Raw genomic sequence first — 12,798 nt, forward strand, 5'->3', positions numbered from 1 at the left:
TTTTTATGTTAATGAGTTGACTTTGGGAAAGACCTCAGAGAACCTAAGGTTGGGTTGTGGAGCCCTCCAAGCAGAGGAACCAACCTTACAATTAGAGGATTGTAACTTTTAGTCCACTTACCCCCCACCCCTGACATCTAGAAAGGGAAGAGGGGCTAAAAACTGAGTTTAATCACCAGGGGCTGATGATTTGATCAATCATATGTGTGTAACAAAGTCTCGATAAACCACCAAAAGGATAAGATTGGGATAGCTTCTTGGTAAACCCAGGGAGATTCAGGGACAGTGGTGCTCCACACCCCTTCCCATTCCTTGCCCTCTGTTTCTTTTCCATATGGCTATTCTAGAGTTATATCCTCTTATACTAAACTGGTAATCCAGTAAGTTAAATGTTTCTCTGAGTTCTGTGAGCCACTCTGGCAAATTAATTGAGCCAAGGAGGGGGTCTTGAGAACTTCCACCTGTGTGGGGTTTGATGCTATCTCCAGGTAGATAGATAGTGTGAGGATTGAGTTAATGGCTTGGTGGTGTTGAAAAAACACACATCATAGAAATTGAATAAAGATTTTATTTGGAAGCTAGTTACTCACATAGCTCCTGAGACTTAATTGTGGGGGGCTTGTCTGCAAGCTATAACGAGGATAATCATGTGATGCAACACTAGTGTCTACCATGAAAGAGTCTGAACACCACCATTACTGGGTGAACTCCCATTGACAATTAAGGAGGACAAGAAGGAGTTGTCTCCTTTACTTCACCATGACCCCTGAATCACATTTCTGTCTAGTTTCTTGGGAAATCTCTGTTTTGCAGTCTAGGCATTGGTAATTTACACATATGCACTTTGCCTAATGGCAAATGAAGAGACCCCCATTGAACACAAATATTCAATAACAAGAAAACAAAGATATATATTTTCGGTGTTCATTATATAAAAGCCTACATTTCAGAGAATTCAAAATTTGCTTTCTTGAGTTCAGTTTCTTTGGTTGGTTTTTATATAGCATCATAAAACGAAATTCCTGATGAATATTTCTCCTAAGAAGTCAATAGTTCTTCGTATCCAGGGTCAGAAGATGCCTTTAAGGATTTTGCCAAGGGTACGCCAGATTTATTCTTGTAACTCCGAGGCAAGAAAAGCACACTCTAAAGGAAACAAAATATGTTAGTTCTTTATGTTAGTTCTTCAGACTTCACTCAGGCTCAGTTTCATATATATACATACACATATAATAGATATATATTATATATATACACTTGTATCTACATTTATATCTAGATATAAATATCAATGTCACTTCCTCCATCTTTGTGTGTGTGTGTATATATACATATATATTACAAGATGAATATAGTATGTTATTAAGTTCTTTAAATAAGTGTGGCTCAATAGTCTTTCTGCTTTCTGTAATACAATCTGGATAAATTAATGCTTTTTATTTCAGTGAAATGAAGCCACAAGTCCATGGTGGTGGTAGAGTGCTGTCCCATGGAATTTGAAACAACTATTTTTTTAAAAGTATCTTTTAAGTGAGAAAAGAATTTTAACATCACAGGAAGAGGGCAACCCATGGAACCGGAGAAGATATTCACAAATGACAGTACAGACAAAGGGCTGATATCCAAGATCTATAAAGAACTCCTCAAACTCAACACACGCAAAACAGATAACCACGTCAAAAAATGGGCAGAAGACATGAACAGACATTTCTCCAAAGAAGACATACAAATGGTGAACAGACACATGAAAAAATGTTCATCATCACTAGCCATCAGGGTAAGTCAAGTCAAAACCACATTAAGATACCACCTTACACCAGTTAGAATGGCCAAAATTAACAAGACAGGAAACAACAAGTGTTGGAGAGGATATGGAGAAAGGGGAACCCTCTTACACTGTTGGTGGGAATGCAAGTTGGTGCAGCCACTTTGGAAAACAGTGTGGAGATTCCTCAAGAAATTAAAAATAGAACTTCCCTATGATCCTGCAATTGCACTACTGGGTATTTACCCCAAAGATACTGATGTAGTGGAAAGAAGGGCCAACTGTACCCCAGTGTTTATAGCAGCAATGACCACGGTCACCAAACTGTGGAAAGAACCAAGATGCCCTTCAGTGGACAAATGACTAAAGAAGATATGGTTCATATATACAATGGAGTATTATGCCTCCATCAGAAAGGATGAATACCCAACTTTTGTATCAACATGGATGGGACTGGAAGATATTATGCTGAGTGAAATAGGTCAAGCAGAGAGAGTCAATTATCATATGGTTTCACTTATTTGTGGAGCATAACAAATATCATGGAGGACACTGGAAGATGGAGAGGACAGCTGAGCTGGGGAAAATTGGAGGGGGAGACGAATCATGAGATACTGTGGACTCTAAGAAACAAACTGAGGGTTTTGGACGGGAGGGGGTTGGGGGGTTGAGTGAGCCTGGTGGTGGGTATTAAGGAGGGCACGTATTGCATGGAGCACTGAGTATGGTGCATAAAGAATGAATTCTGGAACACTGAAAAGAAATAAAATAAAATTAAATTTAAAAAAATCACAGAAGGGAAACCAGAGCATAAGGACATGTAGCAAATCCAGTCATGTATGCAAATGCCCTTGATCAAGTCAAGGCTGTGAGAGAGACTAGGTCTGTGGTAGAAAGTGTTCCAGTCTGATAAAGACACAAACCAGGTTCTGGGGGCCTGAGCACAAACTCATACACAATGCTGAGCAAGTCATTTAATTTCCAGGTTTCTGCATCTATAAAACAGAAAGCTTGAACCAGACAATTTTTCAGGTTCAACCATAACTTAGCTAGTCCGCTACTCAATTGCCATCTGCATTACTTATCAGTCTTCCACCCCCATCAAGTCGCCATCTCTCAAGTGTATCTTGTAACCGACGACTGCTGACCCTTCTGCCAGTCTTGCTGACATTGCTCAACACAACCCAGAACTGGAGATACACCTGGCAGGACTTAGGGAGGCAGGCCAGCACACTCACCCCAGTGAAGTTGGAATGAGCCTTTTTCCACCAAACCACAGCAGCGAGCACAGCCAGGCAGAACTCCAGCACCGTGCAAATTAGCATCACAGACAGAGTTCCCTGAAATTCAGGAAATACAAGGTTGGTGGTGCTTGAATCAACTGACACCTTCATGCCTTATTCAGTGTTGACCATAGAGGTGAAGACTGCCTCAACCCTCAGAAGATGAAGGCAGAACATCAACAATGCTCGTTCCTAGCCTAGTGATTGGCTTTTATTTAATCCCTTTGCTTATTTATTCCCTTGAGAGGCAGATGAGCAGAACTACATCAGCTACACATTAACCCACTTTGGGCATCGTTTCTTATCCCACTGAGACATAGTGTGTGAACCTGAAGTCTCCACATTTATCAAATGTGCACAATGATATTTCCTTCTCAGAGACACCTGAGAACAATGAAGTTTGACCTCAGTGGTGCAAACCCTTTGTAAAATTCAACATTTTGAATGGGCTGGATGAGCTTCCTTAGCCTTTCTTAATGTTGGTAAGAGAAAGAAAAATCAAGGCAATAAACATAGCATAAAGAGATCGGCCTCCATTGCTAACAACCCACACCAACTCAAAAAAGATACTATGCCAAAAGACTAAGTTCTACCATTTCTGTCCTGAGGCATCCTTCATGCAGACCAGGCAACCTGATAGGACAGGAGAGAAAATGTGATTGCATAAACCTCTAGCCTATTTATGTACAGTTCAAGAGGAAGTACAACTTGTTTACGTTAATTAGAAACTGTCCCATCAAGCAGGTGCAGTATAATTCCTTTATTTATAAAGCAAAATTATCCCTCATGAATTCATATTTTATACATTCCACAAATCCCTCCCAAACTTCTCTCCAGATTTTTTCCCAAGGTGGGGCTGCCTACTCCATGTGTTGCTTTATGCCAATTGTTATCAACCTCATTTGCATGTACCTTTTCTCATTGTAATATCATGAACCTGGAGAGAAGTGCCTGGGGCCAGGTCCACAAGGAGCCGTGTGCAAGTGCGTGCTTGACCAGCTGTTAGCATCTGGCCATCCTCCAACCGTGCCTTGACCTAACTCACTTTTGTGATTGTGGGACAACAGATAGGCAGCAGTCTCTTTACTCATATGTTGCCTGGGTCTTTCTCAGTGTTTTCTGACCATACACATACTCTTTAATGCTTCAGCTGAAGACATTTTTTCTGTTAGCCAAACTTCATTCTTTTCTTTTTTTCAATAATGACAATCATAGTCAGTTCCCATTCTCCACCTTCCTACATCTTTATTTCCGAATTTAATAAATCCCACCCCTATAAGTTATCACAAACAACAGTGATATTGCCTTCTCCCCTGATCAATCCTGTTAATCAGAACTCAGTGCTGTGAGTTAGCCCAGCACTGAGTTCCCTCAGACTGAGTTAAAGCCCAGCACACATACTTTCCATGCTTTTTGACCACTTGGGTCTTCCTGGTGTCTTTGCCTTTCTTAATTTACCATTTTATGTGCCAAGATTTTTGGTTGGACAAACTCCTATTTTATATCTCTAACAACAGAATTACTTTGATTATTAAGAAACTCTATCAACAGTAAGTTTTCATTCTTCATCATCAACTTGATTTGACATTGACTCTTCCATTCCCTATCACTGGTATGTAACCTTAGAGCCTAACGCCTTTATCTCAGCCTAAAAATACTTACAGCCAGAGTAGTTTTGGCCATGAAACATTCATTTTTAATATATGGGTGCATATAATGGTAAAAGTAATCCCCTGCAGGTGCTTTGTCCTCTTTGTTCAATTCGCACTTCCAAAAGGCAGGATCCAAAGCAGCCAGGTTGACCGAGAGGAGAATAAAACCCATAAGAGCAAACAGAGAACCCAGAATGTTTGCAGCCACGCTGCTCTGAGCCTGAAAGACAAAGGCTGAGTAAGAATCACCGTCAATGACCAACACGTGCCTTTTATCCCTCTTTGCCAATGCACTGCAAAATTTTTTTTCTTATTTTTGTCCCTCAGGGGATCTAGCACCGGTAGACTTAAACCAGGAGACATCTTCCCTAGTACTCAGCAACATCTCTGAACCTAGCAGGTAAATCTTGGCTAAGTGAATGAATGTATGAAATGTTTCTCCCTAGGCAGGACTTCGGTAGGTGGCAGAGAATATTGCTCTTCTAAATTCTTTATTTGGGACTGAAAGCAGGGCTTCATGGGGCCGTGCCTGCAGAATTCCCAAAAAAGTATGACCAAAGGCCAATATGATTTCTCTTTCCCCCGACTCATTCAGAAACCTCTCAAGGAAGCTGTCTACCACACAAAAGAGGCAGATGAAGCAAGCTATTCTTCCTAGCATATGACTCTCTTCAATGCACACATATTCCCAAAGATGAGTGTGGGAACATAGTCCTCAGGCTTAGGTGAGTCCTGGAGTGGACAGGCTCTGGTGGTCACAGGCAGGGATCCAAATGAAAGAGTGTAGCTGGACTTCTAACCCCGGTCCAAGGGTTGTGTAACACGTTAGCAGCAGTGTGAGGTAAATGATCAGACTGTATGTCAGGAAACTGAGGTCCCTGTGGTAGCTTTGCCTGAGACCCTCTCCATTTTCTGGAGTGCTCAGTTCCCTAATTTCACTTCCCTCTCTGGTTTCATTTCTACGTTTATAAGGTGAGGGAGGGGAATGAATAAAATGATCTCAGAAATATGTTCCTTCCTACCCCACTTCACAGAAGGGGGAATTGATCTAGGATTATCCTGAAATCTCTATTTATGGGTAAGTGTAGTCCAGGGCACACCCAGTAACCACAAATTAGAATATTACATAATCCCATCCAGGGGCTCAGCAGTTGGAGCTTTGGGGCACAGAAGAGAAGAGGCGGGGTATTTTTTCTCCTCCTAACCCCAAGTTTCCTAAAACAATGACTACAGTATATGCTCCTTGGCCTTCTTACAGCCAACGACAGTCATGAATTCCAGAGGATATATTTCTTAGAATGATTTAGGTTTCCTCTGGCTCCAGGCTCCAAAAGGGTTGGTATCATGTGTGACCCCAGTAGAATTTACTACAGGACAGATTAATCTGGTGGGCCTGAGCATATCCCAAAACCACACCCTATATCCTTGAGTTTGCTGCCCTATTCACTCTGGTCTTGTTCTTCTCTGAAGTAAGAACCCCATAAGCTTCCTCCCTGCAAATCTAGAAACACTATTCTTGAATTGTACTACCCAACATGGTTGTCACTAGCACCATGGACTCCTTGTATTTAAAGTAATATTAAGTAAAATTTAAAATTTAAAATTCAGTTTCTTGATTTCAGTAGCCACATTTCAAGCTATCGGTTGCAACATGTGACCACCAGCCCAGGCAATGACTACCTTCCTCTCTATTGTCACCAGAGGTTCTACTGGACAGCACGGATCCAGCAGTTTGGAGGATAAGTGAGGGTTCCTTGAGCACTCTCTCTAATTTCCTGCTGTCTTCAGGAAATGTTTGTAGGCAGAGTTTCCAAATTGAATTTCTGTGCAACTGTGTTATATGTCATTCTTACCCATGACTCCCAACATCAGACTATTTGAGGGGTCTAGGATTGAGTGAAGACTTGGTGAACATTTACAGATTAGAAATCTTCTCCCTATAATGCAGCTTTCCTCTCCCTGCCACTCCCAGTTCTGGTTTTCCTGGAAGAGTTAAATGCAGGTAAAGTTGTCTTCTTAGCCAATGCCAATGACTAATGACAACTTTTAGGACCTGAGAGGTCATACTCAAATCCAAGAAAAGTAATAATTTTTAGATTAGATAGATAAAAGAATGAGAGATAAGTCCTAACATGAATAACATTTTGACTGGGTGTTCTCAAGGGTTTGGACAGATGGGCTTACACAGTGAATCCACAACAAATAGACCTCATTATAATGCTGTCACCTTCTTTGTCATTGAAGATCTAAAATTGAAGGCCAGTTACTGTGAAAAGGACATTATAAGGAAACAGACTTTTTCTAGAATAGATTCCTGGGAGCTGATCTAGGGGATAATACAACACCCTGAATGAAGAGTGTGATTAAGGGCACAGTGGTTGGAGGACTGTGCACTGGGTAGGAATATCAATGAGCCAAGTTCAATTCCTGACTATGCCACATGCCTACTTTGAAACTCAGTTTCCTACTCTGCAAGGTAAAGAGATTGATCTTGAAGAGTTCTCCTTCAATTTCATTTCAATCCATGAGTTGTAGGGTTTGCTTCTCATACTTACCAAAGGCTTAGTTGACTTTTTCTCCATGATGATTGATAGAATTCCAGAAATGACAAACTGTTCAGAAAGGAGAGACAATGGTGAAGTCAGTGTCTATGTACAGGTGAAGCTACAATGTTATTATCATGGTGTTTATGGAAAACTCCTATGGAAACAGTCTTAAAAAACCATTGACCTACAATGTAAGGCCCAATTAATTACAGAGATGTGACTCTTTTTCCCACAGAGTATTCAGAAAAGCATGAACAAAGGCAGATACAAGTAAGAATATATCCCAGTAACCAAAATGAGGGCCTTACGAGTCAGGAAAGGGGGTATTTTTTTTTTAAAGATTTTATTTATTTATTTGACAGAGACAGATCACAATTAGGCAGAGAGGCAGGCAGAGAGAGAGAGGAGGAAGCAGGCTCCCTGCTGAGCAAAGAGCCTGACGCGGGACTCGATCCCAAGACCCTGAGATCATGACCCGAGCCAAAGGCAGCGGCTCAACCCACTGAGCCACCCAGGCGCCTGGGGGTATTTTTTTAATGACAGAAGGAAGTTTTGGAGTTAGACATTATGTAGAGAAAAATATGAAAGCAATGGTAAAGAAAAAGAAAAGAGTGAGGACAGTTAACAGATATGGGAGGATGGAGACACACATGTTAAGTTGGTGGCTCCCCGGTTTAGGTGGAGTGGTGGCTGAGATCAGAGAGAAGACAAAGCTGGACACAGTGAATCATTTTACAATATTCATGACCTAATTTATTTGGGGCAGTGAAGTAATAGAAAATCCTTTAACAATGACAAAACAGCGAGAAAAGAAAAGTTGTAGATCCCACAGCCCCAGCCTTAAGTACTTCAGATCTGCCTAAATTAAGCCTGGGTCTTCAAAATTGAACGAGGTGCCTCTACCAACATGGGCTGTGCTTCATGACTTGCTCTTGAAGAGTAGAGTATGGAAAAAGGAGGGAAGAGGTGACTCCACAGCAGAAGAACCTGCCAACTCCACCTCAGCCTCAGGGTTAAGGTTAATGTGCTCAGTGACAAATCATGTTGATAGCATTATGTCCTCAATAGGACACCTCACCTCTGTCCCTTCCACCTGGAAATCCATCACAATTAGTCTGAATATGAGAAAAAAGTACCATGTGAACCCCAATTTAGGAACATGCTGAAATTCAAAAAAATCCTGGCCCTTGCTACTCAAGACCACCAACATCCCCAAGGAGAAGTCTGAGAAAGTATAGAGGAGCTAAAGGAGACACAGTGATTAATGTAATGTAGTATCTTTGATGGGACCTTGGAACAGATAACAGGACAAACTTGTGAAATCCTCAAGGATTTCTTCCCCCTTTTCCCTCTGCCCCAACTTCCCCCCATCCTCCTAAGGATTTCTACTCACACACAGGGCTCCTATGAATGGGTAAGCAGCCTTCAACAGGGCAGAAAGCGTTGGGGCAAATTGTGGAGAAGAGGGAACAGATACCAAAATAATTCCCAAACTCAACACCATCACCCCACACAGGATCTGGATGGTCTGTTGGAAGAAGAAGGGAGATGGAGATAGAGAATTAACATCAGCATTTGGAAAGGCAAGACGTCTTTCTCTCTCCCACGGTGCTCGTGCATTATCACTGTCTGCAGGACTCCAGCAAGGATACAGACTTTGAAAAGCTCCGGAGTGACAACTCTGCAAATATACTTTGGAAGAGATGTTGCTGTGCCGCAGACAACTACTGTCTCAGGACACCTGGCAAGTGTTCAGCAAGTCTTCAGGCATCTCTGGCTCTCTGCCCGTGTCTGCTCATGTGGCGCCAGCTCCCAGCTCCCTGCAACACTGTTTCCCCTGGCTCTCTGAATCTGTTGCTATTAACTCGCTTTCTACCTCATATGCGAACAGGGGATATCTGAAACCCCTCACACTGTCTTAGCCCTGCTGGTGTGGACATCTGAAACCCCTCACACTGTCTTAGCCCTGCTGGTGTGGACGTGCCTCCTTACATCCCCCAGGCCCCACTGGACACAACAGAGAGCCTGGCCCTCTGGCCAGTTCTGAGTTCTGTGACCCCTCCAGTCCATGTCCCTGCAGCTGAGGATCTTGGCTTCCAAGTGACCAAGTTTTCCTCCTTGAAGTCCACCTCAGACACTTATAGCTCTGCTAACACTTACCAAGCCAAAGTTTTCCAAACATTATGTCCCACAAGCCTCACAGTAATCCACAGGATCGTATATTAGAGGCAAGGCAGTCGCTCCCACTGGGTTGTGCAAACTTAGATCATAGAAATGCAGAGATGACTCCAAGAGGCAGAGCTCTTTAGTTCCCTCCTAGTCCTTTGACAGAGAGAGAGCAAGCACAAGCAAGGGGAGCAGTAGGCAGAGGGAGAGGAAGGAGCAGGCTCCTCGCCAAGCAGAGAACCCAATGTAGAGCCAGGACCCCGGGATCATGACCTGAGCTGAAGGCAGACGCTTAACCAACTGAGCCACCCAGACATACCCACAGAGCTTCTTTAATAAATCATGCACAAGAGGAGAGAAGCCAGCAAAAGGCAACTATCTCTGTTCTCAAAAGGGAAAGAGAAAAAAGGGGAAGGAGGTTTATTTGTCCTATAATTTGTGATGAGGGAAAAATTCCCTTAAAAATCATATTATTAAGCTTGCAGTTGGTAATCACAGAAAAAAAGTACCTAAAATATGTAATTATTTACCATCACTTTATTATTATTATTATTAACACATATTATTTGCCCCATTACTTTTGTAAAAAAAAATAGATATACAGCTTTTTGTAGGCCAATTATTCCTCAATAAAGTGTTTTTTTTAAAAGAAAATGTTGAGAAGTGTGTTATTGCAAAAATACAGAAACATCAACAAAAAGTGAGTTGATCAGATTCAGAATAGGAGGAATACACTTTTCATATCATCTTATGTCTGGGGAAGGTTCAGATGGCCCTCCAGGGGGCTTCCATTGGCCTGCCCATCAACCTGGAATTCCTCAGGTAAAGTTTGAGAGTCTCTGTGCTCACCGTGTAGTCCCAAGAATTTCCTGGACCCCCTCCCCATTCCAGTCCAGCAAATTCTTAATTGGACTTACCCCAAGAATTTTGACATCTGCCTTTAGATGTTTCTCTAGGCTGTCTTGCCTCTGGTTGGTGGGTTTGGGATCCTCCGTTTTGGGAAAGTTGATGCCATTTGGTGTCAGAACTATGATGGTCTGATTGGCCATGGGCTGTGATACGATGGGGTCACTAGCACTGGGAAAGAAAATAAACTCAGCTTTTAAAAAGTATAGAGCTCTCAAGTCTCCTCAGTATTTTCCCATTAGTCCTGACTTGATCTATCCTTGGGAAGGAAATGGACAGCCTAGAGAGCTATAAAAAGCACAAAAATTTGGTACCATAAATATTTTTTTTAAGATTTTATTTATTTATTTGACACAGAGAGAGAGAGGGACATCACAAGTAGGCAGAGCATCAGGCAGAGAGTGAGGGGGAAGCAGGCTCCCCGCTGAGCAGAGAGCCCAATGTGGGACTTGATCCCAGGACCCTGAGATCATGACCTGAGCCAAAGGCAGAGACTTTCACCCACTGAGCCACCCAGGGGCCCCACCATGAATACTTTTTTGTACAGTCTTTGGCCCAGTCTATTCATTAGAGATAAGAGACATACCACAGGGAAGCAGAAGCCCCAATTGTGAGAGGTCTCAATGTCCAGAGGCAAATGGTCACAAAAAACTTACAATATGTAGAAATCTCTCTTTCTTCTGGTTCTACCTGCAACAACTGAATTGCCAAATATTCCATGGATTGCACCCCCAAACTTCCCTACCAGTCATGAGACGCAGTAAGGGTTCTCTTTGTCAACATTTTCCTATTCGGGTTTGGCACATCTCACACTAACTGTTCATTTTCTCGTCCAATAAGTAATACTTACTAGGACTGATCCTAGGTATTTTTTATTGTATTCTACTGGACATTATCCTGTAGTATCTTTTCTTCCTTTCTTTCTTTCTTTCTTTCTTTCTTTTTTTAAGTAAGCTATACACCCTATCTGGGAATTTGACTCATGACCCTGAGATCAAAAGTCATGTGTTCTACTGACGGAGTGAGCCAGGTTACCCCATCCTATAGCGCCTTTCATCTTTCAACAACTCTGTATGTTAGTTCTTTAGTTAGCAAAACCATGTCATAATTAGGGAAACTTGGAATCCAAAAGTTTATTATGAATGGAAATAATACCTGCTTTTCCTATGTGCCTATAAGAGTTAATGACAAAAAAATATTTGCAGTTATAATGGTTACTCAGGTAGGTTCACACAGCTGGGGAGATGTAAGAACTGGGACAGGACCCCAGGTCTCTCTGAATCTGAAGACTTTGTACAATTCATGAGAGCATGCGACTTCTTCATCATCCTACCTTGCTTCGGTAGCCTGTGCCTGAGTTGATTCAGGGTGGAGAAGCAGCAGCAGTCAGAAATATGGAAACAGGACCTGAAGTCATGAAACCCAGGTTCAAGGTCAGGCCCTCAGTTTGCTGGCCTCAAGAACCAGTACCTGTGATATTAGCTCTATTAGCTGTCTTAGCAGCAAGCTCAGCTTGGATCTCTGTTTGCAGCACCGTTCTCAGCCCAGGACCTGTCTAGTTTGCACAGGGCCCATAGAGGTAAGAACTATGCTCCCATTAATCACATGAGCTCAGGGAAGGGGCCCAAGATCACACAGAAAACAGCAGAAAGTGTTCAACACACTGCTCCTTCCCTCCTCTCATTCTGTTTCCAAAATACTCTCCTGCCTCTTAACTTCTTTCCAGGAGCTTCCAATCAAATCTCCCACAGGGAGGCACAGCAGGGGAATGGGAAGTTTAAACCAGTCTCTCAGCAATGCCTACCTGTGCCCGTGGACCAGCCTGCTGGTTCCAGCCGAGTGCTCACAAACTCCCAGGAGGCGGTGACTCTGGGCTGTCACAGAGTCCTGTAGAATTTTCTACTTGTCTTCATCTTTTGAAAGTCACCAGCCCTTCCTTAGTCCAGAGTTTCCAGCCACACAGGATGTGATACTTACAGATCGTAGATTTGTGAAATGTGTCTGCACTTCCTTTTTTTCGAAACTCCTAGCATCTTCAGAAAAGTCACACGTAGAACCACCTAATGGCTGTGAGGACGTAGGATTCCTGGAGCTCTGTGTGGGTATTGTCAGGCCAATACTTACTAGCTCTGTCATTAGACAAGTCTGTGTTCTTCTCTGTGACTCCGTTTTCAAATCTCTTAGGGAAACAATATCAACACAGGAGGTTTGTTATAAAGTTTAGAGAAAATGTTTATAGAAGGTCTTTCACTGCCTCCAAGGAGCGTTCGATAATATGTAACTAATAATAGTAACATTGACTGAAATAGTGATATTGATAAATCATAATATTCAATAATATATAGCTAACCATAGTCTGACTACACTGCTTTCAAGGAGCACTCAATAATATACAGCTAATAATAGTAATAATAGAATATAGAAAGATTTTTTTTGTTACTTATGTATGTTTTCCTTTTTCCAGTTCCCTGGGCTCTGGA

The 12,798-nt window shown here is 42.2% G+C and overlaps 1 protein-coding gene across 2 annotated transcripts; it reads right to left on the minus strand.

Annotated features, from left to right (window-relative positions):
• Window positions 1–550: 550 nt before the first annotated feature.
• Window positions 551–12,283, minus strand: LOC101687488 (membrane-spanning 4-domains subfamily A member 6A). Of its 2 annotated transcripts, XM_013044542.2 has the most exons (8): window positions 12,123–12,283; window positions 11,652–11,725; window positions 10,330–10,489; window positions 8,640–8,774; window positions 7,256–7,312; window positions 4,711–4,920; window positions 3,004–3,105; window positions 551–1,146 (listed from the first exon to the last, which is right to left on the minus strand). In XM_013044542.2, exons 3-8 carry the CDS (start codon window positions 10,459–10,461, stop codon window positions 1,039–1,041), a joined length of 744 nt encoding a protein of 247 aa, XP_012899996.1. In that variant the 5' UTR covers window positions 10,462–10,489; window positions 11,652–11,725; window positions 12,123–12,283; the 3' UTR covers window positions 551–1,038. The 2 variants fall into 2 exon arrangements, with proteins under 2 accessions (XP_012899996.1, XP_012899995.1); XM_013044541.2 differs by lacking the exon at window positions 11,652–11,725.
• Window positions 12,284–12,798: the final 515 nt, after the last annotated feature.

Source organism: Mustela putorius, unplaced genomic scaffold (assembly GCF_011764305.1).
Source record: "Mustela putorius furo isolate JIRA1106 unplaced genomic scaffold, ASM1176430v1.1 tig00000127_pilon_pilon_pilon, whole genome shotgun sequence".
Classification (NCBI taxonomy): Eukaryota; Metazoa; Chordata; class Mammalia; order Carnivora; family Mustelidae; genus Mustela; species Mustela putorius.

Bases quoted from the DNA above. Each gene is read 5' to 3' on its own strand.
- LOC101687488 (XM_013044541.2), bottom strand. From the start codon at position 10,461: ATGGCCAATCAGACCATCATAGTTCTGACACCAAATGGCATCAACTTT. The intron at 4,921-7,255 runs GTAAGTATGAGA...TTTGTCTTTCAG, and splicing joins AAAAGTCAACTAAGCCTTTG to GCTCAGAGCAGCGTGGCTGC. The intron at 1,147-3,003 runs GTGAGTGTGCTG...TGTTTCCTTTAG, and splicing joins CTCATTCCAACTTCACTGGG to AGTGTGCTTTTCTTGCCTCG.